We start from the raw sequence: 27,851 nt of genomic DNA, 5'->3' as shown, positions 1-27,851 counted from the left end.
TCATCATACGCTGGATCAACAGTCAACTTCATCATACGCTGGATCAACAGTCAACTTCATCATACACTGGATCAACAGTCAACTTCATCATACGCTGGATCAACTTACAACAGTCAACTTCATCATACGCTGGATCAACAGTCAACTTCATCATACGCTGGATCAACAGTCAACTTCAACATACACTGGATCAACTTACAACAGTCAACTTTATCATACGCTGGATCAACTTACAACAGTCAACTTCATCATACGCTGGATCAACAGTCAACTTCATCATACGCTGGATCAACAGTCAACTTCAACATACACTGGATCAACTTACAACAGTCAACTTTATCATACGCTGGATCAACTTACAACAGTCAACTTCATCATACGCTGGATCAACTTACAACAGTCAACTTCATCATACGCTGGATCAACAGTCAACTTCATCATACGCTGGATCAACAGTCAACTTCATCATACATTGGATCAGCTTACAAAAGTCAACTTCATCATACATTGGATCAACTTACAACAGTCAACTTTATCATACATTGGATCAACTTACAACAGTCAACTTTATCATACATTGGACCAACTTACAACAGTCAACTTCATCATACATTGGATCAATTTACAACAGTCAACTTTATCATACATTGGATCAACTTACAACAGTCAACTTCATCATACATTGGATCAACTTACAACAGTCAACTTTATCATACATTGGATCAACTTACAACAGTCAACTTCGTCATACATTGGATCAACTTACAACAGTCAACTTTATCATACATTGGATCAATTTACAACAGTCAACTTTATCATACATTGGATCAATTTACAACAGTCAACTTTATCATACATTGGATCAACTTACAACAGTCAACTTCATCATACATTGGATCAACTTACAACAGTCAACTTCATCATACATTGGATCAACTTACAACAGTCAACTTCATCATACATTGGATCAACTTACAACAGTCAACTTTATCATACATCTTTTCTTAATTTACACATTATAAAAGTCTAGAATCAAGATCTCAATACAATACTAAAGTGACATCAACCACTTCAGTCAAATGTAAAAATAGATATATTTAAAAAAACAGCATATAGAGAACTTAATCACAACCAACCAACCCTATTCTTATGGCTACTAGCAGGTTTGTTATGAATGGTCAACCCCATAGTTCACCACAAGATACTAACCTTAGCCCCTTATGGCTACTAGCAGGTTTGTTAATGGTCAACCTCTATGTTAACCACAGGATACTCACCTTAGCCCCTGGCATGTACTAAGTGCTGCCTCTGACTTGGGCTGGAACCTCAGACTGCCATGATAGAAACAGTTGTCTTGGTTCTAGGAAACAAAATATTCAGTGTGTCAAAAAGTAGGAACACTTTTCTTGGTTCTAGGAAACAAAATATTCAGTGTGTCAAAAAGTAGGAACACTTTTCTTGGTTCTAGGAAAAAAAATATATTCAAAAAGTAATAAGTATGGGGTCAGAACTTACTTGTGAAAATGTTTTTCTAGTTTCAGGCCCATGAGGGTGATAAATTTTCTCCACGTAAGAGCTAGAGAATAATTGCCTGTAAAACCAAAGTCAACATGATAGAATAAAGACAGTGAGTGCAATGGGGCTATGTGAAGGTGACACAGACATTTCAATAGGGCTATGTGAAGGTGACACAAACACTGAGTTCAATGGGACTATGTGAAGGTGACACAGACACTGAGTTCAATGGGGCTATGTGAAGGTGACACAGACATTTCAATAGGGCTATGTGAAGGTGACACAAACACTGAGTTCAATGGGACTATGTGAAGGTGACACAGACATTTCAATGGGGCTATGTGAAGGTGACACAAACATTTCAATGGGGCTATGGGAAGGTGACACAAACATTTCAATGGGGCTATGGGAAGGTGACACAAACATTTCAATGGGGCTATGTGAAGGTGACACAAACATTTCAATGGGGCTATGTGAAGGTGACACAAACATTTCAATGTGGCTATGTGAAGGTGACACAAACATTTCAATGGGGCTATGTGAAGGTGACACAAACATTTCAATGGGGCTATGTGAAGGTGACACAAACATTTCAATGGGGCTATGTGAAGGTGAAACAAACATTTCAATGGGGCTATGTGAAGGTGACACAAACATTTCAATGGGGCTATGTGAAGGTGACACAAACATTTCAATGGGGCTATGTGAAGGTGAAACAAACATTTCAATGGGGCTATGTGAAGGTGACACAAACATTTCAATGGGGCTATGTGAAGGTGACACAAACATTTCAATGGGGCTATGTGAAGGTGACACAAACATTTCAATGGGGCTATGTGAAGGTGACACAAACATTTCAATGGGGCTAAGTGAAGGTGACACAGACATTTCAATGGGCTATGTGAAGGTGACACAGACATTTCAATGGGCTATGTGAAGGTGACATAGACTTAAGACTGGAAAAGTGACACAGACAGACAGAAGAAAATAACAGAAAAGTCAGGGGTAACTTCTTTCAGACTGTCAATGAAATCTACCTAACCACAACTCTTAGACTAAAGTGCTTCTTTAGACAACACCACACAGACAAAAGTGCTACAACACGACCTCTCTAACATATGTTGATCTCAGAAGTCCCACCCCACCCATGAAAATTGGCTGTAGACTAACACTGTCATGAGTTACAAAGAATGAACTCAATATTCATCCATACTGACATTACGTAGCCCTTTCTGTCCCCATTAGCTGGATGAGAACAAACAAGATATCCTGTGGCACTGTATCCTGCAGGATAGACACAACAAAGGGAGACGATGCACACATTAAGTAACAGGAGATGGCCCTTTTATCTTCTTTTTCTTGGGTTTATGTTGACATTTATTCACACTGGGGCATTATAATTAATCCAGGACATTTATTCACACTGGGGCATTATAATTAATCCAGGAGAATTAAGTTCAGTCTACTGTAGCTCTACAACAAAGACATACAGTCGACTTTACAACACATTGAGTCTACTTTACAACACATTGAGTCTACTTTACAACACATTGAGTCTACTTTACAACAAACAGGATCAACTTTGATGTATGACCAACATGATACCAAACTTCACACCAGTTTTGGTGGAAATAGTTTGTTTCCTCTGCGCCTTTAATCTGTCCATCTTTTTGTTTATTTATGACAGGACAAATTTTATAGTTACCATGTGTGCTGCAAATTACCATTTCATTTACTGAGGCGTAAATTATGCTAGAAGTGGAGGTTATGTGCTGGGAGATGGGTTGATGTGGTGGGGGTGGGGTTCATGTGGTGGGTTCATGTTGTGGGGGAGTGGGGTTCATGTGGTGGGGGTGTGGGGTTCATGTGGTGGGTTCATGTGGTGGGGGAGTGGGGTTCATGTGGTGGGGGTGTGGGGTTCATGTGGTGGGTTCATGTGGTGGGGGAGTGGGGTTCATGTGGTGGGTTCATGTGGTGGGGGAATGGGGTTCATGTTGTGAGGGAGTGGGGTTCATGTGGTGGGTTCATGTGGTGGGGGAATGGGGTTCATGTGGTGGGTTCATGTGGTGGGGGAGTGGGGTTCATGTGGTGGGGGAGTGGGGTTCATGTGGTGGGGGAGTGAGGTTCATGTGGTGGGTTCATCTTGTGGGGGAGTGGGGTTCATGTGGTGGGTTCATGTGGTGGGGGAGTGGGGTTCATGTGGTGGGGGAGTGGGGTTCATGTGGTGGGTTCATCTTGTGGGGGAGTGGGGTTCATGTGGTGGGGGAGTGAGGTTCATGTGGTGGGGGAGTGGGGTTCATGTGGTGGGTTCATGTGGTGGGTTCATGTGGTGGGGGAATGGGGTTCATGTTGTGAGGGAGTGGGGTTCATGTGGTGGGTTCATGTGGTGGGGGAATGGGGTTCATGTGGTGGGTTCATGTGGTGGGGGAGTGGGGTTCATGTGGTGGGTTCATGTGGTGGGGGAATGGGGTTCATGTTGTGAGGGAGTGGGGTTCATGTGGTGGGTTCATGTGGTGGGGGAATGGGGTTCATGTGGTGGGTTCATGTGGTGGGGGAGTGGGGTTCATGTGGTGGGGGAGTGGGGTTCATGTGGTGGGGGAGTGAGGTTCATGTGGTGGGTTCATCTTGTGGGGGAGTGGGGTTCATGTGGTGGGTTCATGTGGTGGGGGAGTGGGGTTCATGTGGTGGGGGAGTGGGGTTCATGTGGTGGGTTCATGTGGTGGGGGTGTGGGGTTCATATGGTGGAGGAGTGGGGTTCATCTTGTGGGGGAGTGGGGTTCATGTGGTGGGGGAGTGGGGTTCATGTGGTGGGGTAGTGGGGTTCATGTGGTGGGTTCATCTTGTGGGGGAGTGGGGTTCATGTGGTGGGGGAGTGGGGTTCATGTGGTGGGTTCATCTTGTGGGGGAGTGGGGTTCATGTGGTGGGGGAGTGGGGTTCATATGGTGGATGGCCTGCTGACAGTACTCCCTCAGCAATCTTTCTATTGTACAAATCCTAGCAGTCGACAGAAGACAACATTGCCACAGGCTAATATTGATGTTAGCCCAAACTAGATTTACCTTATGGTCTAGTAGAGATTAACAGCATTATGAATATGATCTAGTAGAGATTAACAACATACTAGTTGTAATTAGATTTTTAAAAGGTCTGTGATGTCAAATAATGACGTCAAATAAGGATGCTGTAATTTCAACCATCATTTAAACATGGGCAGCTCCAAGGTATGACATTGACAGTCACTAAATGCCACCAAGGTATGACATTGACAGTCACTAAATGCCACCAAGGTATGACATTGGCAGTCACTAAATGCCACCAAGGTATGACATTGACAGTCACTAAATGCCACCAAGGTATGACATTGACAGTCACTAAATGCCACCAAGGTATGACATTGGCAGTCACTAAATGCCACCAAGGTATGACATTGACAGTCACTAAATGCCACCAAGGTATGACATTGACAGTCACTAAATGCCACCAAGGTATGACATTGACAGTCACTAAATGCCACCAAGGTATGACATTGGCAGTCACTAAATGCCACCAAGGTATGACATTGACAGTCACTAAATGCCACCAAGGTATGACATTGACAGTCACTAAATGCCACCAAGGTATGACATTGGCAGTCACTAAATGCCACCAAGGTATGACATTGACAGTCACTAAATGCCACCAAGGTATGACATTGGCAGTCACTAAATGCCACCAAGGTATGACATTGACAGTCACTAAATGCCACCAAGGTATGACATTGGCAGTCACTAAATGCCACCAGGTATGACATTGACAGTCACTAAATGCCACCAAGGTATGACATTGACAGTCACTAAATGCCACCAAGGTATGACATTGGCAGTCACTAAATGCCACCAAGGTATGACATTGACAGTCACTAAATGCCACCAAGGTATGACATTGACAGTCACTAAATGCCACCAAGGTATGACATTGACAGTCACTAAATGCCACCAAGGTATGACATTGACAGTCACTAAATGCCACCAAGGTATGACATTGACAGTCACTAAATGCCACCAAGGTATGACATTGACAGTCACTAAATGCCACCAAGGTATGACATTGACAGTCACTAAATGCCACCAAGGTATGACATTGACAGTCACTAAATGCCACCAAGGTATGACATTTGCAGTCACTAAATGCCCAGCTACAAACACATAAACCTACTTTGTTGACACACTGTGTCTGTTGGGGTCACGTGGTTAGTCACATGATTGGCTAGTTTAGTGGGTTCACATGGGTGGGGGGGGGGGGGGGAATGTTAAAATTCCAATTTTTGTGTGTGGACATAAGGTATAGATGACCACCATATGAATTGACCATAACACACCAGCGTACTTAGGTCGCTTGGTGTGTAGATTAGACACACGATTACGTATGCCTCTGTGACGTATATCTTACATCTACTAGGCCGTCTGTGACGTATATCTTACATCTACTAGACCGTCTGTGACGTATATCTTACATCTACTAGGCCGTCTGTGACGTATATCTTACATCTACTAGACCGTCTGTGACGTATATCTTACATCTACTAGGCCGTCTGTGACGTATATCTTACATCTACTAGACCGTCTGTGACGTATATCTTACATCTACTAGGCCGTCTGTGACGTATATCTTACATCTACTAGGCCGTCTGTGACGTATATCTTACATCTACTAGGCCGTCTGTGACGTATATCTTACATCTACTAGGCCGTCTGTGACGTATATCTTACATCTACTAGGCCGACTGTGACGTATTGTGTGTAGTTTTTGTGTTGATTCGCTGACCAAGCGGTTTATTGATTATGGCCTGTGAGGAGAAGGGCGGGGTGTGGTGTGTAATGTGGGGCGTGGTGTGTGGGGGATTAGGGCAGGGCGTGGTGCGTGGGGATTAGGGAAGGGCGTGGTGTGTGGGGGATTAAGGCAGGGTGTGTGTGGGGGGGGATTAGGGCAGGGCGTGGTGTATGGGGATTAGGGCAGGGCGTAATGTGTGGGGGATTAGGGCAGGGCGTGGTGTGTGTGGATTAAGGCAGGGCGTGGTGTGTGGGTATAGGGCTGGGCGTGGTGTGTGGGGATTAGGGCAGTGCACGATGTTTGGAGGAGGGTGGGGTGGAGGTAACAAAAGATATAATAGAAAATATAAAGGGATCTATAACTTACCGCAAGACGTACCGTAGCAAACATTGCCCGCCCATAAAGCCCCACCCTTCATGGAACCCCTAGCTCCCCCTCCCCCCCCCCACAATTCCGCTGGTTGATTACTAAGAACGGACGAAGAGATGAAACTAACGCTGGGGAGGGGGGGGGCTTGAAAAGGCAGGACACATCAATAACGGTAATCTTCTGCCATCAGATCGATAACGGCAACAAGGTGGTGATACAGCGATGGTGATACAGCGATGGTGATACAGGGATGGTGATACACGGATGGTGGAACAGGGAGTGTGATACATGAATGCTGATACAGCGATGGTGTAACATGAATGGTTATACACGGAAGGTGTAACAGGGAGGGTAATACATGAATGGTGATACACGTATGGTGTAACAAGGAGGGTGATACATGAATGGTGATACACTGATGGTGTAACAGCAAGCAAACCCGGTGCTAGATGTGTTTGTTTCTAACACATCCTGGCATCCCAACCACTCCCAGGATAGGCACCAGGACGGTTTGACCCGACCCTCCACCAGTGCAAACAGAATTGGATTTTTTCTTTCCAAAAGGGCAAGTCCAGTGTGTGGGTATAGATACCAGGGCAAGTCCAGTGTGTGGGTATAGATACCAGGGCAAGTCTAGTGTGTGGGTATAGATACCAGGGCAAGTCCAGTGTGTGGGTATAGATACCAGGGCAAGTCCAGTGTGTGGGTATAGATACCAGGGCAAGTCCAGTGTGTGGGTATAGATACCAGGGCAAGTCCAGATACCAGGGCAAGTCCAGTGTGTGGGTATAGATACCAGGGCAAGTCCAGATACCAGGGCAAGTCCAGTGTGTGGGTACAGATACCAGGGCAAGTCCAGTGTGTGGGTATAGATACCAGGGCAAGTCCAGTGTGTGGGTATAGATACCAGGGCAAGTCCAGATACCAGGGCAAGTCCAGTGTGTGGGTATAGATACCAGGGCAAGTCTAGTGTGTGGGTATAGATACCAGGGCAAGTCCAGTGTGTGGGTATAGATACCAGGGCAAGTCCAGTGTGTGGGTACAGATACCAATCAAGTCCAGTGTGTGGGTACAGATACCAGGGCAAGTCCAGTGTGTGGGTATAGATACCAGGGCAAGTCCAGTGAGTGGGTATAGATACCAGGGCAAGTCCAGTGTGTGGGTATAGATACCAGGGCAAGTCCAGTGTGTGGGTATAGATACCAGGGCAAGTCCAGTGTGTGGGTATAGATACCAGGGCAAGTCCAGTGTGTGGGTATAGATACCAGGGCAAGTCCAGTGTGTGGGTATAGATACCAGGGCAAGTCCAGTGTGTGGGTATAGATACCAGGGCAAGTCCAGTGTGTGGGTATAGATACCAGGGCAAGTCCAGTGTGTGGGTATAGCAGTGTGTGGGTATAGATACCAGGGCAAGTCCAGTGTGTGGGTATAGATACCAATCAAGTCCAGTGTGTGGGTATAGATACCAGGGCAAGTCCAGTGTGTGGGTATAGATACCAGGGCAAGTCCAGTGTGTGGGTATAGATACCAGGGCAAGTCCAGTGTGTGGGTATAGCAGTGTGTGGGTATAGATACCAGGGCAAGTCCAGTGTGTGGGTATAGATACCAATCAAGTCCAGTGTGTGGGTATAGATACCAGGGCAAGTCCAGTGTGTGGGTACAGATACCAATCAAGTCCAGTGTGTGGGTACAGATACCAATCAAGTCCAGTGTGTGGGTATAGATACCAGGGCAAGTCCAGTGTGTGGGTATAGATACCAGGGCAAGTCCAGTGTGTGGGTATAGATACCAGGGCAAGTCCAGTGTGTGGGTATAGATACCAATCAAGTCCAGTGTGTGGGTATAGATACCAGGGCAAGTCCAGTGTGTGGGTACAGATACCAATCAAGTCCAGTGTGTGGGTACAGATACCAATCAAGTCCAGTGTGTGGGTATAGATACCAGAGCAAGTCCAGTGTGTGGGTATAGATACCAGGGCAAGTCCAGTGTGTGGGTATAGATACCAGGACAAGTCCAGTGTGTGGGTATAGATACCAGGGCAAGTCCAGTGTGTGGGTATAGATACCAGGACAAGTCCAGATACCAGGGCAAGTCCAGTGTGTGGGTATAGATACCAGGACAAGTCCAGATACCAGGGCAAGTCCAGTGTGTGGGTATAGATACCAGGGCAAGTCCAGTGTGTGGCCAGTGTGTGGGTATAGATACCAGGGCAAGTCCAGTGTGTGGGTATAGATACCAGGGCAAGTCCAGTGTGTGGCCAGTGTGTGGGTATAGATACCAGGGCAAGTCCAGATACCAGGGCAAGTCCAGTGTGTGGGTATAGATACCAACCAAGTCCAGTGTGTGGGTATAGATACCAGGACAAGTCCAGTGTGTGGGTACAGATACCAGGGCAAGTCCAGTGTGTGGGTACAGATACCAGGGCAAGTCCAGTGTGTGGGTACAGATACCAGGGCAAGTCCAGTGTGTGGCCAGTGTGTGGGTATAGATACCAGGGCAAGTCCAGTGTGTGGGTATAGATACCAGGACAAGTCCAGTGTGTGGGTACAGATACCAGATACCATCTGCTGATCACCACAGTCAGCTCTGGTCAGCTGGGAGGAAATGTGAGGGACAAGCTCTAGTGGCCGTCAATGACGACTTTAGTTGGCCAAAATAATGGCAGCATTTCATTTTTGGGTTGAATGTCGTGGCCTTTCGAATGTCTAGGTCTACGGAACATCTATCAGAAATAAATTGGACGACAGCTCTATAAAGGCTAGGTGGGTCAATGGACGAGTTTTCCTCCGTAAGTCAAAGTTTGAGCTGATCGAATACCACACACGCCTCACACAGCATCACACACGCCTCACACACTCCCACACAGGTGTTTCACACACAGAACACTCTGGACGCTGGCATAACTTTGAACGACTGACCACGACAGGAGAACACTTGCCATTGAGACAGAAAACTAGTTGATAGTGTACACGGATACATGGACTGTGTGTATGTGTACATGTCTACATGGAGTGTGTTAGTGTACATGTAGTGTGTTAATATACATGGAGTGTGTTAGTGTACATGGAGTGTGTTAGTGTACATGTCTACATGAAGTGTTAGTGTACATGTCTACATGGAGTGTGATGTGTACATGTCTACATGGAGTGTGTTAGTGTAAATGTCTACATGGAGTGTGATGTGTACATGTCTACATGCAGTGTTAGTGTACATGTCCACATGGAGTGTTAGTGTACATGTCTACATGGAGTGTGTTAGTGTACATGTCTACATGGAGTGTGATGTGTACATGTCTACATGGAGTGTTAGTGTACATGTCTACATGGAGTGTGATGTGTACATGTCTACATGCAGTGTGATGTGTACATGTCTACATGGAGTGTGATGTGTAGATGTCTACATGGAGTGTGTTAGTGTACATGTCTACATGGAGTGTTAGTGTACATGTCTACATGGAGTGTGATGTGTACATGTCTACATGGAGTGTGATGTGTACATGTCTACATGGAGTGTGATGTGTACATGTCTACATGGACTGTGTTAGTGTACAAGTCTACATGGAGTACGCGGCTAAATGAAGTGTTATGTGTACACGGTTACATAGAGCTACAACGCTGTATCCGTACACACACACACTGTGCCAGCACAAAAAGCTTGCCAAGAATGTTCTAGAGTAGGGCCACATTGAAACGTCTTCTCCCCTCCCACCCCCCGCCAGTTATCTATTCAGTATGGCCATCGATTTTCATATCATACAGAGCCAGTCCCTAGTCGACCTTCGTATTCTACCGACCATTGGCACATACAGAGCCAGTCCCTAGTCGACCTTCGTATTCTACCGACCATTGGCACATACAGAGCCGGTCCCTAGTCGACCTTCGTATTCTACCGACCATTGGCACATACAGAGAGGTCCCTAGTGGACCTTCGTATTCTACCGACCATTGGCACATCCAGAGCCGGTCCCTAGTGGACCTTCGTATTCTACCGACCATTGGCACATACAGAGCCGGTCCCTAGTGGACCTTCGTATTCTACTGGCACATACAGAGCCGGTCCCTAGTGGACCTTCGTATTCTACCGACCATTGGCACATACAGAGCCGGTCCCTAGTGGACCTTCGTATTCTACCGACCATTGGCACATACAGAGCCGGTCCCTAGTGGACCTTCGTATTCTACCGACCATTGGCACATCCAGAGCCGGTCCCTAGTGGACCTTCGTATTCTACCGACCATTGGCACATACAGAGCCGGTCCCTAGTGGACCTTCGTATTCTACTGGCACATACAGAGCCGGTCCCTAGTGGACCTTCGTATTCTACCGACCATTGGCACATACAGAGCCGGTCCCTAGTGGACCTTCGTATTCTACCGACCATTGGCACATACAGAGCCGGTCCCTAGTGGACCTTCGTATTCTACTGGCACATACAGAGCCGGTCCCTAGTGGACCTTCGTATTCTACCGACCATTGGCACATACAGAGCCGGTCCCTAGTGGACCTTCGTATTCTACCGACCATTGGCACATACAGAGCCGGTCCATAGTGGACCTTCGTATTCTACCGACCATTGGCACATACAGAGCCGGTCCCTAGTGGACCTTCGTATTCTACCGACCATTGGCACATACAGAGCCGGTCCCTAGTGGACCTTCGTATTCTACCGACCATTGACACATACAGAGCCGGTCCCTAGTGGACCTTCGTATTCTACCGACCATTGGCACATACAGAGCCGGTCCCTAGTGGACCTTCGTATTCTACTGGCACATACAGAGCCGGTCCCTAGTGGACCTTCGTATTCTACCGACCATTGGCACATACAGAGCCGGTCCCTAGTGGACCTTCGTATTCTACCGACCATTGGCACATACAGAGCCGGTCCATAGTGGACCTTCGTATTCTACCGACCATTGGCACATACAGAGCCGGTCCCTAGTGGACCTTCGTATTCTACCGACCATTGGCACATACAGAGCCGGTCCCTAGTGGACCTTCGTATTCTACCGACCATTGACACATACAGAGCCGGTCCCTAGTGGACCTTCGTATTCTACCGACCATTGGCACATACAGAGCCGGTCCCTAGTGGACCTTCGTATTCTACCGACCATTGGCACATACAGAGCCGGTCCCTAGTGGACCTTCGTATTCTACCGACCATTGGCACATACAGAGCCGGTCCCTAGTGGACCTTCGTATTCTACCGACCATTGGCACATACAGAGCCGGTCCCTAGTGGACCTTCGTATTCTACCGACCATTGGCACATACAGAGCCGGTCCCTAGTGGACCTTCGTATTCTACCGACCATTGGCACATACAGAGCCGGTCCCTAGTGGACCTTCGTATTCTACCGACCATTGGCACATACAGAGCTGGTCCATAGTGGACCTTCGTATTCTACCGACCATTGGCACATACAGAGCAGGTCCCTAGTGGACCTTCGTATTCTACCGACCATTGGCACATACAGAGCCGGTCCCTAGTGGACCTTCGTATTCTACCGACCATTGGCACATACAGAGCCGGTCCCTAGTGGACCTTCGTATTCTACCAACCATTGGCACATACAGAGCCGGTCCCTAGTGGACCTTCGTATTCTACCGACCATTGGCACATACAGAGCCGGTCCATAGTGGACCTTCGTATTCTACCAACCATTGGCACATACAGACCTTATACAAACAGCACATATAGCACGCTAACCTTCCAACCTCAGCACATATAGCACGCTGACCTTCCCTCCGCACATATAGCACGCTAACCTTCAAACATCAGCACATATAGCACGCTGACCTTCAAACATCAGCACATATAGCACGCTGACCTTCCCTCCGCACATATAGCACGCTAACCTTCAAACATCAGCACATATAGCACGCTGACCTTCAAACATCAGCACATATAGCACGCTGACCTTCCAACCTCAGCACATATATCACGCTGACCTTCAAACATCGACACATGTAGCACGCTGACCTTCAAACATCAGCACATATAGCACGCTGACCTTCAAACATCAGCACATATATCACGCTGACCTTCAAACATCAGCACATATAGCACGCTGACCTTCCAACCTCAGCACATAGTACGCTGACCTTCAAACATCGGCACATGTAGCACGCTGACCTTCAAACATCGGCGAATATATCACGCTGACCTTACAACCTCACTGACCTTATTTCAGCGTAAGGGCATGCCATTCTCCCCAAATGTTAGGGAACTAGACCAATTTCAATCAATGGCAGACCAGCAATGTCGTCAACACAGCGGCCCGTACACACACAGCCGGTTACCTAACAGACCCGGGTCAAAGTTCATTCACTAGAACAACCCCGGTCGCTGTGAGAAAAAAAATGACTTACTTGTTTCTGTGAAGGTCCACGACAAACAGTCGACCAAAGGCCCTAAACTCTACTGTGATGTTATCCAGATGTGGCGCCTGTCAGGGGAAGTAACAATCGTTAGCAGGGGCTGACAAGTTTGTTCACAACAGGTACTGAGTACACGAACATACGGAAAAAAAAGTCACAGAAAAATAACAGAAATATAGTTTTTGCTAGAAAAAAGTCTCAAAAGAAAAATTTTATCGGAAAAAAAGTCACACAAATATTCTAAGAAATATTTTGTTTCAATTGTTGATAATTGTAAAATTGTGAGTGTTTAGTAATGGGTGTTTTTTTTTTATTTTAAGTTGGTAGCATATTTACACATTTAAAAAGCCTTATGGTTTATAACAATAATAAGTAAAAATACTAAACGACAATTTACATAGCAATATGCACTTTTTAACGTATTTAGTTGAACGAGCCGACCCGCGGCATATCATACGCCGCTTTTAGTTGTTGTTTTTTCTACTTTTCAGAAATTCGTAATTTGTGAATTCGACAGTACCAACGCTGCCACTGAAAATATTTCTTTAAAAGACTAAAAGACTATAAGTATCTCGTTAAGGACGATAACTCCCCCCCCCCCTACATTACAGTAAACTCCACTTAGTTACTAGTCGTCATTAAACCCGGCTCTGTTTGTAAACATTTAGAGTGAACCACAGCTCACCAGGTCATGTAGGGGTGGGGGTGGTAGGGAGCGCGCTTACAGCTTGTTTTCTAGCGACTCCCAGAAGAGAATTGTATATATACGAGCCGACCCGCAGCGTATCATACGCCGCTATTTAGTTGTTTTATTTTCTACTTTTCAGTCATTCATGATTTGTGAAATCGACAGTACCAATGCTGCCACTGAAAATATTTGCTTAAAAACACTAAACCCCCTCCCCCCCCCCACGTGAAAGCAGCCTCCTCTTAGTTACCTCCTCTAAGTTTAAAATCGTTTCAAACTAAATTATCTGCCCCTAATAGCCGTCACCAAACCCGTCTCTATGATTGTAAAATGTAAACAGCGTGACCACAGCTCACCAGACAATGTGGGGGTGGGGTGGGGGTGGTAGTGATAGTGATAGAGAGAAAGAGAGGGGACTGCAATGAGGCGCTTGCAGCTTGTTTTCTAACGGCTCCCGGAAGAGAATTATATATATAGATAGATAGATACGTGGTAGAAAAATGTATTATAAAAATGTTGGAACGTCATTGTGATTTGCGTTTTTTTTTGGCCGTAGGTCCTTCCTTTGTCGGCCTCTCCTCAGTCGGCCTTGTCCGTCCATATTGTGTGTTGTGGACGTTTTGCGTCAATGACAGCCTTTGTACCGTGTCGGCTTTCTGTTTTGATCCCATGCTTTGCTTATGTAATGATTGTGATAAATGTGGGCAGTACAGGTGGTTGACCTATTGTTGTGATGGTATGAGGACAAGTCATATTAACTACGTCTTTACGCCATTTCACGATAATTTAATGGTAGTATTTTCAAAACGATGTAAACCGAAAAGGTTGGAACATCCTATTTAATTCTATTAAATGTTATAGGTATAACGGAATTAAAACATACATATTTCAAACTAAATATATGTACGTGTGTCATATATTACTATACCTATACAACCTCCGTAAATATATCTAAAATGTTTACATTTCATTTGAATCGTAAGTTGATTGCACTTTCTGAATATTTAACACATACAAGTATTAAATTCCATACGAATACATATTTTTCCCCTGTACATACTACTGTCTAAGACCAGGGTACATACGTAGGACAGTGTTGTTCACTCAGCTCTGATGGGTACCATACTCGTGTTAAGAAAAAAAAGGCGGCTGGGCATAGTGCTGACCACACTCTCCCTTCATATGCCGGGGTCACAGAAACAGATGAACTGTTTCACCTGCCCCATGGACCGCCAGGTTCGAAAGGGAACTTTGACATGTCAGGACCATAGTGGCTTGTGTAGATCGATGCATCTGGCTCAGTGTGTGACCGTTACTAGGTCACCCTGACCTGAAGAGGGAGGGGTGACCACGGAATCTCTAGTCCCCACTAAGCGTCTGCTTATCAGAGTCAGCTCATTCATTAGTCAGACTTTAGCATGGCATGCCATTAGCCAGCTGATTGTGTCACGTCATTATTTGACCGTTTCAGTCCGTAACTGACCAGAGCGTTCTTGGTCAATAGGTCATCAAGGTTTTCACAACTAGGATAATAGGTCATCAAAGTTTTCACAACTAGGCTAATAGGTCATCAAATTTTCACAACTAGGCTAATAGGTCATCAAAGTTTTTGCAATTAAGCTAATAGTTAATCGAAGTTTTGACATTCTAGTTGTTAAATTTATTTTAAAAATCTAGATGTTTACATTATTTATGGAAACTAAAAATCTAGATGTTTACATTATTTAGCCAGTTCTTCTTTCTCTCGTGTCCTAGACTTAAATCTAGATGTTTACAGTATTTAGCCAGATCTTCTTTCTCTCGTGTCCTAGACTTAAATCTAGATGTTTACAGTATTTAGCCAGTTCTTCTTTCTCTCGTGTCCTAGACTTAAATCTAGATGTTTACAGTATTTAGCCAGTTCTTCTTTCTCTCGTGTCCTAGACTTAAATCTTATCAGCTGACGAGAGGTGAAGTCAGGCTAGGAATGTCCCCCCCCCCCCACTACTAGAGAGGTGGTCAGGCTAGGGATGCCCCCCCCCCACCAGAGAGGTGGTCAGAATAGGGATGCCCCCACACTACTAGAGAGGTGGTCAGGCTAGGGATGCCCCTCGCCCACCAGAGAGGTGGTCAGGCTAGGGATGCTTGACCAGACACCAATTCTGTATGTTCTCATGTGATAATACCTGGCTACTGATGGTATTACGTACAGCATACATGTGGTGTACACTGACACCATGACTGACACATACAGCATGTACACGTGTTGTGTACAATCACATCATGATTGACATATACAGTATATGTTGGGTGTGCAATCACATGAAGTCTGACACAGATATCTAACATGGCATAAGACAGGTTCCCACTGTACAAGCTCATGTGAATGTTCCAGTCCTACAAGTAGGTCAGAAAATGAGGTCAAACACTTGTGCCACTTTAGCACCTGCAGCCATAATTAGCTGAGGCATCAAGTGGGAGTGGTCATTGTTCCACCAGAACCAGTTGACCTGTACGAGGTCTGTACACAGTTCGTACACAGTCCATACACAGACCAGTTACCAGAATGTAAGAACCCTTGTTAGAAAGCTTGCTGCAGTCCATTTTTAATGCGCTTTTTAAAAATTTTGTTTCAATTTTAAATTCAATTAAAATCATTATAAAAACTGCATGGAGCATTAAAAAAATAAAATAATAAAAGACAAGCTAAAAGATGCAGCCTGATCCTAATAATACTAAAGATGGCATAACAGACAACAACAAAAGAATAAGCTATGAAAATAGACCAAGGATTAATTAGGCTCAACTTTTCTAAAACCCAACCCAATTAATTTACTTCTATTTTATTTCTTTAATAAATAATTGATTTTTGTTTTGGAATGACATGAACATTTTTTTTCCTGTTTTTAATGAAATGTGTTTATAAAGTACAAATCTTTTAAATAATAAAGAAGTTTATCATGGTGAAAAGATTTAAATGTCACAGCTATTAGGAAGAAGCAAATCAATAAATTTATTTTGTGGAGATGGCCATGGTGTAAAAATTATGTGATAATGAAATAGATTTACAGGAAAAAAAAACAACAACTTTAAAAGCCTTGAGCAAACAAGCAAGCAATCAGATAATGTTTCCTAGAATAGAAATTAATGAGAGGAGACAAACCTCAGCTTCAACTGGACGGCCCTGGTGCAGGATTGATGGAATGCTGTCATGGTAACGGTTAAAAAATGAAAGTCTCTTCAGTTTCTGAGCATCTTTAGCATCACCTGTAAAATTATTTTTATAAAATATGATTAAAATATTTTTTATTAGAACTCCAGGAAAGTATTTTTTATAAAACATAAGTAAAATATTTTTTTATAAAAAATCGGATCCTTTATTTCAAAATATATAGATGTATGTTGCAACATTTAGCTACAAATAATAAAAAACTATGTACAAATAACTACAGCTAACATGACACTGCCTACATATTACAAGTCTAAAACAAGAAGAGAACCATCTTCTCTAACAGTACCAAACATCTCTGGTCATAAAAAATAAATAAATTTAAGTCACCAGACAGGAAGATTCTATTAATTTCCAAAGCAAATGGCTATGTAATGTGTATTGTATGATTATTAAATCATTAGTTGTACCCACTACAGAGTCACTTACACAGTACATTTTTTTTTACTTGTTTCTACTTACAAGTGGGTTGACTGGATAAAGCTTTCCAATAAAATATAACCAAGCCCAACCCCTCCCACCTCCCTAAAAAAATTGAATGTTGGTCAAAATCAATTGGGAGCTAAAATAAGACAGATGTAGACAACAATCAGGAAGTTAAAACTTATTTATATCAGTAATTAGGGTTAAACAAATTAATCCACTCATTAACACACCAACAAAATAGGTCTGATAATCCAGCCCAGTCACCAGTCTCACAACCCAACCACCCTCACCAGTCTGACAACCCAACCTCAGTCAGTCATCATCTGACATTGACAACCCAACCTCAGTCACCAGCCTGACAACCCAACCTCCCTCACCAACCTGACAACCCAACCTCAGTCAGTCACCAACATAACAACCCAACCTCAGTCAATTCAGTCATCATCTGACAACCCAACCTCAGTCGCCATCCTGACAACCCAACTTCAGTCAGTTACTAATATGACAACCCAACTTCAGTCAATTCTGTCATCATCTGACAACCCAACCTCAGTCGCCATCCTGACAACCCAACCTCAGTCAATCACCAGCATGACAACCCAACCTCAGTCAATTCTGTCATCATCTGACAACCCAACCTCAGTCGCCATCCTGACAACCCAACTTCAGTCAGTTACTAATATGACAACCCAACCTCAATCACCAGCATGACAACCCAACCTCAGTCAATTCAGTCATAATCTGACAACCCAACCTCAGTCGCCGGCCTGACAACCCAACCTCAGTCAGTCGCCAACATAACAACCCAACTTCAGTCAATTCAGTCATCATCTGACAACCCAACCTCAGTCGCCGGCCTGACAACCCAACTTCAGTCAGTCACCATCCTGACAACCCAACTTCAGTCAGTTACTAGTATGACAACCCAACCTACGTCATCAGCATGACAACCCAACCTCATTCACCAGCATGACAACTCAACCTCAAACTTATGACCAGGATTGAATTTTAAAACATTGAGAGTAAAGAGATGAACAACAATAATTTCATTTAGGCTATTCAAAATGTAAAAAAAAAAAACCACCCCAGAAACTTATAACATAGGCCTAATTTTTTAATTTAATCATTTCAGTCCTTGGAAATTAGAGCCTAACTAAAATTATGCCTAATAAGTTTAGAAAAAGGATTATTTTTAAATTTAAAAAAAAATTAGGCCTTCCATTAGGCATTAGTTAGGGCCCTACTAGAATACTAGATAGTCTAGTCTAGTCTAGATCTGGAATCTAATTAGTAATTAGTAAAACTAATAATTAGGCCTATAATCTAGATCTAGATCTAAACTTTTATTTCTTTAACTGAATACAGTTTAACTATTTGGTTCAACAAGTTATTCTGATCAAAACACGCAAAAGTATGGCACAAATTACTGACTTCTGCTACCAATATGATTCATCTTTAAAAACATGACCTCATTCCCATCCCTAGCACACAGGCACTATCAACACTGCCACTCACCAACTGTGTTACACTTCTCGCACAAAGCCGAGGGTAAAACACACACGGCCCGGTTTTATTAATAAACAAGATAAAATTAGTGATTTTGTATTTCATTTATAAAATCATCCTAATTTACATACCTTTATATAATCCAATACATGATATACAAATAAAGAAAAACAGAATTTGTTTTCTAAATATCCGACTCAACCACAGTTCCATCGCTTCTTCCTCTCCATCACTAACTTTACCTACTCATATTGCACAGGTTGCCAGATAAAAATCTAACAAAGTTGCCAGTCTACGAATGTCTGAGTTCCGACGCTTCACAGTTCTACCCATTGTTTTAATGTTTGTGTCTAGTACATTTGTGTATGGCATATTTTAAGACTGATATTTTCACGTTAATTTAGTTTTATAATTTAGGGGACCTATACGAAGAGAGCTTAGGGATAGTGAATGTAGTGAATGTAACCATCGAGCTTATAACAAATGTAATGAGAATGTGGTCATATAATTTTGTTACTTTGTGTAAATTTTAGTAGGGGTGATGTAGTCCTTGCTATAATATTGTTTAATTAAGAAAAGATGTTTGAAAAACTCGAAAGCAAAACTTAAAGATAGTTTCTAATGAGGATTTAATTGGTAATTTCTAAAACAAAATTTGTTGAATCCTGTTCTTTATGATAATTACACATATTGTAATAATAAATAATAAAAATTATGTCGTAGTTATGGTGTTTTTAAGGAGGGGGGGGGGGGGGGGAGACGGCTGTTCTTAGAAAAAGAAAAGCTATAGGCATGGCAGTTGACTAGCTTTCATTGTAAGGCAAATCAATAACAAACTAAGGGGATTTTAATTTCTTCTTTTCCTCGTCTTCGTTCTTACTTGTAGTGTTTGAAGGGATCCCCTCCAACAAAACAAAGAATACGTGTAAACTAGTTACGCGCCATTTAGGCCGTTGAGTCCGATTTCAGTCTACTTTTCTTTTTGGATTTGCTTCCATAGCATTTGTCAAACCAAGAACAAACAACAAGGCAGCAGTTGTTTAATGTTGGAGTTGTCTCTCCATCTGCCCTGGGTTCGAACTTCCGTACGACCAGCCGTCTCGTATGGTACTCGGGGATTTTTTTTCTAGGTTATCTTCGTAGCACCACTGCGTGTGTAAGTGATTAAGGAATTTAATTTATCATTTCTGGCTAAACAAGTATATTCAAATTTTGACTAAATTTTGATGTTAATGTGAACAGTGATCGAAGGGATATAACTGTGTAATTATTGATTCTAGCTCGTGTTAAATTAAGGTTACCTCCCTTTAATTGTTTGATTTCTATAACCAATTTGCCTAAATAAAAATTGTTTATAAATAAATAAAACTGGATTTTGCAAATAAATTTTAATAAAACACAAAACATAATTAATCAGATCTGTAGGCTTAAAGTAAACATTAAATCTCGAACCAATAAAATAAACAATGAATATGAAATCAATAAAATAAACATTGGATCTGAAAGATGTGAAATAAACTAGGATGCTGAAATCAGATGTTGACTAGAACGCGTGCAGACGACTGCTACCAGTCCATGGTAAAAGCAGACAGAAACTTATTTGATGCGCACAGTCTGAAATTATCAACAGTAGTCTCGTGAGTCCGGGATTTGTGGACACAAGCAATGATTAAATACAGACAGACAGACAGACAGACAGACAGACAGACAGACAGACAGACAGACAGACAGACAGACAGACAGACAAACAGACAGACAGACAGACAGACAGACAGACAGACAGACAGACAGACAGACAGACAGACAGACAGACAGACAGACAGACAGACAGACAGACAGACAGACAGACAGACAGACAGACAGACAGACAGACAGACAGACAGACAGACAGACAGACAGCTACTTACAGGGTATACAATTGTTGTTACCGTGTCAGTACCGAGGCTATTTTTAGCTTCACAAATAAAATCCCCATAGTAGAAGACTGACCTAAGAGCCCGTATGATCAGGTCACCTGCTGGTGTTACCTAAAAATTCATCATTCATTGTCTGGTTAGCTCAACCTAAAAATTCATCATTCACAGTCTGGTTAGCTCAACCTAAAAATTCATCATTTACGGTCTGGTTAACTCAACCTAAAAATTCATCATTCACGGTCTGGTTAGCTCAACCTAAAAATTCATCATTCACGGTCTGGTTAGCTCAACCTAAAAATTCATCATTGATGGTCTGGTTAGCTCAACCTAAAAATTCATCATTCATGGTTTGGTTAGCTTAACCTAAAAATTCATCATTCATTGTCTGGTTAGCTCAACCTAAAAATTCATCATTCACGGTCTGGTGCTACTGATTAGGGTAACCTAAATACTGACAGACTTTATCCCTAATTATTTATACAGATTAAATCGCTACTGGGATAAAATGGGCAGGATATAATTCGCGAAAAAGAAAAAAAAAATCGAGAAATGAAAGGGATATTTAACATAACGGTCCCATGTAGGTTTGAGACAGGAGTCAAACAAGGGTGTGTTATGTCCCCACTCCTTGGGTTGCCTGATGTCACAAACTACAGACAAAACAAGAGGCATCAGAAGGACACCAACAACTAGCCTAGAGGACCAGGATTTCACTCTAGGACCAGGACATAACTCTGCTAGCCAGCAGTCAAAAATACACGCAAGAAAAACTAAATAGACTTTTTTATTTTACAAGTTGGATTCAAATTAAACATTAACAAAACCAAAGTTCTGAAGCAAAATACACCTAGTCAAGAACCCATTAAAATAAATAACACACAGTTATTTAGGAGACTGCTCCGCTGAGATTAAAACAATCATCTCTAAGCCCAAAATAAGCCCCAGAAACCATGCAAAAAACATGGCGATAGAAGAAAATCTCCAAGACCAAATGTAGACTTTTTAAAAGTAATGTCCTTAGCGTCCTACTGTATGACAGCGAATGCTGAAACAACCGCCACCAGCAGATCACTGGACTCTGTACAAACAAAGTGCATGCGATGGATAAAGGGCATCCACTGGCCTAACACCATCTCAAATGATAGACTACCAGGAGAGATGGAAATGGAAGTGGTTTCCAGAATAATTAAAAAGAGAAGAAGGCGCAAGATGGGGCACGTCTTAAGAATGAATCCAGATGACAGCGCAGGAATGGTGCTTTACTGGACGCCTCTAGGTGCTTTACTGGACGCCTCTAGGTGCTTTACTGGACGCCTCTAGGTGCTTTACTGGACGCCTCTAGGTGCTTTACTGGACGCCTCTAGGTGCTTTACTGGACGCCTCTAGGTGCTTTACTGGACGCCTCTAAGTGTTTTACTGGACGCCTCTAGGTGCTTTACTGGACGCCTCTAGGAAAAAGAAAGCAGGGAAGGCCAAGGTAGACCTGGAGGCGCACGGCGGGGAAGCAGCTGGCAGAGGCAGGACTGTCATGGGAGATTGTCATGGGGGACTGCCATAGGAGATTGCCTTAGAGGACTGCCATAGGGGACTGCCATAGGGGACTGTCATGGGGACTGCCATGGGGGACTGTCATAGGGGACTGCCATAGGGGACTGTCATGGGGGACTGACATGGGGGACTGCCATAGGGGACTGCCATGGGGGACTGCCATAGGGGACTGCCAAAAACTTTGCCGGAGGGAGCTTTCTGTAGCGGCCCCATGTGGCACGGCACAAAAAGCAAAAGATGATGAATAACCCATTGAAATGGACGTCGCCAATCAGTAAAAAAAGCAAAAGATGATGAATAACCCATTGAAATGGACGTCGCCAATCAGTAAAAAAAGAACGTGTAAAATGTAGCGTCATTGTGTTGATCACCTGATACTCACAGTGTAGGTATCACTTTTTAGGTCAATGGGCACGTTATAACCGTTATACCAGGTGATGGTTGGGGTGGGGCTACCCTGCGCACGACAAAACAGCTGGACAGTGCCCGTTTCATATTCAAGTCGAGATGATGTCCACATGAATATTCTTGGCTGACCTGAAAAAATTAGGAGAAAACTTTACATTTCAGAAAACTTCACACTTTAGAAAACTTCACACTTTAGAAAACTTCACACTTTAGAAAACTTCATACTTTAGAAAACTTCACATGAGCTGGACTTCACATTTTCTCAGCACCATTGGCTGAACCACATTTTAGAACTGTGATCCTCCTTACAAAACTGTTGCAGGAAAATAACTGTATTCATTTACCTGACAATGTACACATTTACCCGACAATGTACACATTTACCTGACAATGTACACATTTACCTGACAATATACACATTTACCTGGCAATGTACACATTTACCTGACAATGTACACATTTACCTGACAATTTACACATTTACCTGGCAATGTACACATTTACCTGACAATGTACACATTTACCTGACAATGTTCACATTTACCTGACAATGTACACATTTACCTGACAATGTACACATTTACCTGACAATGTACACATTTACCTGACAATTTACAATCTTTTTGTCCCACCAGCATTTTTGATTCTTCTGCAATAAAAAAAAACTTTCAGTCAGAGTTTATTCCAGGCATCAAACCACTGAGACTGACTCACTGAGCCCCTGAGACTGACTCACCGAGCCCCTGAGACTGACTAACCAAGCCCCTGAGACTGACTCACTGAGCCCCTGAGACTGACTCACCAAGCCCCTGAGACTGACTCACTGAGCCCCTGAAACTGACTCACTGAGCCCCTGAGACTGACTCACCGAACCACTGAGACTGACTCACTGAGCCCCTGACTCACTGAGCCCCTGAGACTGACTCACCGAGCCCCTGAGACTGACTCACCGAGCCCCTGACCAGCCCATATGACCAGCCCACATGACCAGCCCACATGACCAGCCCACATGACCAGCCCATATGACCAGCCCACATGACCAGCCCACATGACCACATGACCAGCCCACATGACCAGCCCATATGACCAGCCACAGCCCACATGACCAGCCCACATGACCAGCCCACATGACCAGCCCACATGACCAGCCACAGCCCACATGACCAGCCCATATGACCAGCCCACATGACCAGCCCACATGACCACATGACCAGCCCACATGACCAGCCCATATGACCAGCCACAGCCCACATGACCAGCCCACATGACCAGCCCACATGACCAGCCCACATGACCAGCCCACATGACCAGCCACAGCCCACATGACCAGCCCATATGACCAGCCACAGCCCACATGACCAGCCCACATGACCAGCCCACATGACCAGCCACAGCCCACATGACCAGCCCACATGACCAGCCCACATGACCAGCCCACATGACCAGCCCACATGACCAGCCCACATGACCAGCCCACATGACCAGCCCACATGATCAGCCCACATGACCAGCCCACATGACCAGCCACAGCCCACATGACCAGCCCACATGACCAGCCCACATGACCAGCCCACATGACCAGCCCACATGACCAGCCCACATGACCAGCCCATATGACCAGCCCACATGACCAGCCCACATGACCACATGACCAGCCCACATGACCAGCCCATATGACCAGCCACAGCCCACATGACCAGCCCACATGACCAGCCCACATGACCAGCCCACATGACCAGCCACAGCCCACATGACCAGCCCATATGACCAGCCCACATGACCAGCCCACATGACCACATGACCAGCCCACATGACCAGCCCATATGACCAGCCACAGCCCACATGACCAGCCCACATGACCAGCCCACATGACCAGCCCACATGACCAGCCCACATGACCAGCCACAGCCCACATGACCAGCCCATATGACCAGCCACAGCCCACATGACCAGCCCACATGACCAGCCCACATGACCAGCCCACATGACCAGCCACAGCCCACATGACCAGCCCACATGACCAGCCCACATGACCAGCCCACATGACCAGCCACAGCCCACATGACCAGCCCACATGACCAGCCCACATGACCAGCCCACATGACCAGCCCACATGACCAGCCCACATGACCAGCCCACATGACCAGCCCACATGATCAGCCCACATGACCAGCCCACATGACCAGCCCACATGACCAGCCCACATGACCAGCCACAGCCCACATGACCAGCCCACATGACCAGCCCACATGACCAGCCCACATGATCAGCCCACATGACCAGCCCACATGACCAGCCACAGCCCACATGACCAGCCCACATGACCAGCCCACATGACCAGCCCACATGACCAGCCCACATGACCAGCCCACATGACCAGCCCACATGACCAGCCCACATGACCAGCCCACATGACCAGCCCACATGACCAGCCACAGCCCACATGACCAGCCCACATGACCAGCCCACATGACCAGCCCACATGACCAGCCCACATGACCAGCCCACATGACCAGCCCACATGACCAGCCCACATGACCAGCCCACATGATCAGCCCACATGACCAGCCCACATGACCAGCCCACATGACCAGCCCACATGACCAGCCACAGCCCACATGACCAGCCCACATGACCAGCCCACATGACCAGCCCACATGACCAGCCCACATGACCAGCCCACATGACCAGCCCATATGACCAGCTCACATGACCAGCCCACATGACCAGCCACAGCCCACATGACCAGCCCACATGACCAGCCCACATGACCAGCCCACATGACCAGCCCACATGACCAGCCCACATGACCAGCCCACATGACCAGCCCACATGACCAGCCCACATGACCAGCCACAGCCCACATGACCAGCCCACATGACCAGCCCACATGACCAGCCCACATGACCAGCCCACATGACCAGCCCACATGACCAGCCCACATGACCAGCCCACATGACCAGCCCACATGACCAGCCACAGCCCACATGACCAGCCCACATGACCAGCCCACATGACCAGCCCACATGACCAGCCCACATGACCAACCCACATGACCAACCCACACGACCAACCCATATGACCAACTAATGTCAAACGTTAATGGACCTATGAAGCGACCAACCAACAATCACAACAGTACGCTCCTGTTGTATTGTGACGGTGGGGTTGTGTCCCACACAGACGTAGATGCCAGCGTCCTCCTCACTCAGACAGTCCAGGTAGAGTCTAGACTGTGTGCTGGACACTTCCAGTCTGGACCGTCCGTCAGAGGTCACGTGATGCTCGCTGTTGCCGGTGTGGGTGTCACCCTGAAATGGTAAACCAAGAACACAGCAGTAGTCTCACTGTTTTCTTTATCAGTCTCACTTTTTTAGCATAGTCTCACTATTTTAGTATAGTCTCACTGTTTTAGTATAGTCTCACTGTTTTCTTTATCAGTCTCACTTTTTTAGCATAGTCTCACTATTTTAGTATAGTCTCACTATTTTAGTATAGTCTCACTGTTTTAGTATAGTCTCACTATTTTAGTATAGTCTCACTGTTTTAGTATAGTCTCACTATTTTAGTATAGTCTCACTATTTTAGTATAGTCTCACTATTTTAGTATAGTCTCACTGTTTTAGTATAGTCTCACTGTTTTAGTATAGTCTCACTGTTTTAGTATAGTCTCACTGTTTTAGTATAGTCTCACTGTTTTAGTATAGTCTCACTATTTTAGTATAGTCTCACTGTTTTTGTAAAGTCTCACTGTTTTAGTATAGTCTCACTGTTTTTGTAAAGTCTCACTGTTTTAGCATAGTCTCACTGTTGTAGCATAGACTCACTGTTTTAGTATAGTCCCACTGTTTTAGTATAGTCCCACTGTTTTAGTATAGTCTCACTATTTTAGTATAGTCTCACTATTTTAGTATAGTCTCACTGTTTTAGTATAGTCTCACTGTTTTAGTATAGTCTCACTGTTTTAGTATAGTCTCACTATTTTAGTATAGTCTCACTATTTTAGTATAGTCTCACTGTTTTAGTATAGTCTCACTGTTTTAGTATAGTCTCACTGTTTTAGTATAGTCTCACTGTTTTAGTATAGTCTCACTGTTTTAGTATAGTCTCACTATTTTAGTATAGTCTCACTGTTTTAGTATAGTCTCACTGTTTTAGTATAGTCTCACTGTTTTAGTATAATCTCACTATTTTAGTATAGTCTCACTGTTTTAGTATAGTCTCACTGTTTTAGTATAGTCTCACTATTTTAGTATAGTCTCACTGTTTTAGTATAGTCTCACTGTTTTAGTATAGTCTCACTGTTTTAGTATAGTCTCACTATTTTAGTATAGTCTCACTGTTTTAGTATAGTCTCACTGTTTTAGTATAGTCTCACTGTTTAATTATAGTCTCACTGTTTTAGTATAGTCTCACTATTTTAGTATAGTCTCACTATTTTAGTATAGTCTCACTGTTTTAGTATAGTCTCACTGTTTTAGTATAGTCTCACTGCTGACCCACCTGCTGACCCACCCGCCGACCCACCCGCCGACCCACCTGCTGAACCACCTGCTGACCCACCTGGTGAATCCGTACTCCGTCCTTGACCCAGTAAATCAGGGCTGGGGGCTGACCAAATACATCACAGTGTAGAATCATGCTACCCCCCACCACCCCGAGCATCCCCCACGGTATGCTTTTGAATACGTTGTATTTGACAAACTCTGGAGCCGTTTCTACAAATAAATTAAAAAACAAAATCTTATAAGTCTTCCATGAAACAATAATCACATTTAAATGTCATACGTTGTCATTTATCAACATTTTCTTACCACGGTCAACGATATGACATAATCTTAGATTAGTTACCTCTCTTTTGAATAGTCCTCTCAAATAAAGATTTCTGAAAAAAGAAATACGTCACTATTAATGAAACTAATTCTAGGGAGAATTATCAGTAATGTTTAAACATGCATGTAACGAGGTAATGTTTAAACATGCATGTAACGAGGGAATGTTTAAACATGCATGTAACGAGGTAATGTTTAAACATGCATGTAACGAGGTAATGTTTAAACATGCATGTAACGAG

The 27,851-nt window shown here is 44.2% G+C and overlaps 2 protein-coding genes across 3 annotated transcripts in view; both read right to left on the bottom strand.

Moving 5' to 3' along the window:
- Positions 1 to 19,150, bottom strand: part of LOC131932070 (disintegrin and metalloproteinase domain-containing protein 9) — a 44,062-nt gene extending 24,912 nt beyond the window's left edge. For both annotated transcript variants that reach the window (XM_059288948.1, XM_059288956.1), the window contains exons 1-5: positions 19,037 to 19,150; positions 16,908 to 17,011; positions 13,069 to 13,145; positions 1,516 to 1,591; positions 1,278 to 1,360 (exon numbers count right to left, since the gene is read on the bottom strand). In XM_059288948.1, the coding sequence (XP_059144931.1) occupies positions 1,278 to 1,360; positions 1,516 to 1,591; positions 13,069 to 13,145; positions 16,908 to 17,011; positions 19,037 to 19,118 (422 nt within the window). In that variant the 5' untranslated portion in view covers positions 19,119 to 19,150. The remainder of the gene's footprint in view (positions 1 to 1,277; positions 1,361 to 1,515; positions 1,592 to 13,068; positions 13,146 to 16,907; positions 17,012 to 19,036) is intronic.
- A 1,192-nt stretch (positions 19,151 to 20,342) lies between these two features.
- Positions 20,343 to 27,851, bottom strand: part of LOC131932233 (zwei Ig domain protein zig-4) — a 12,124-nt gene continuing 4,615 nt past the window's right edge. Inside the window, exons 3-9 of the mRNA XM_059289098.1 lie at positions 27,629 to 27,662; positions 27,341 to 27,495; positions 25,902 to 26,088; positions 23,382 to 23,426; positions 22,752 to 22,906; positions 20,813 to 20,932; positions 20,343 to 20,519 (exon numbers count right to left, since the gene is read on the bottom strand). Coding sequence (XP_059145081.1) covers positions 20,502 to 20,519; positions 20,813 to 20,932; positions 22,752 to 22,906; positions 23,382 to 23,426; positions 25,902 to 26,088; positions 27,341 to 27,495; positions 27,629 to 27,662 — 714 coding nt within the window. The 3' untranslated portion in view covers positions 20,343 to 20,501. The remainder of the gene's footprint in view (positions 20,520 to 20,812; positions 20,933 to 22,751; positions 22,907 to 23,381; positions 23,427 to 25,901; positions 26,089 to 27,340; positions 27,496 to 27,628; positions 27,663 to 27,851) is intronic.

The sequence above is a fragment of the Physella acuta genome, unplaced genomic scaffold (genome assembly GCF_028476545.2).
Source record: "Physella acuta isolate Inbredline_101_S28 unplaced genomic scaffold, ASM2847654v3 ptg000105l, whole genome shotgun sequence".
Taxonomy (NCBI): Eukaryota; Metazoa; Mollusca; class Gastropoda; family Physidae; genus Physella; species Physella acuta.
The sequence above is the reverse complement of the archived record's forward strand: the minus strand, read 5'-3'. Positions and strand labels throughout refer to the sequence as shown.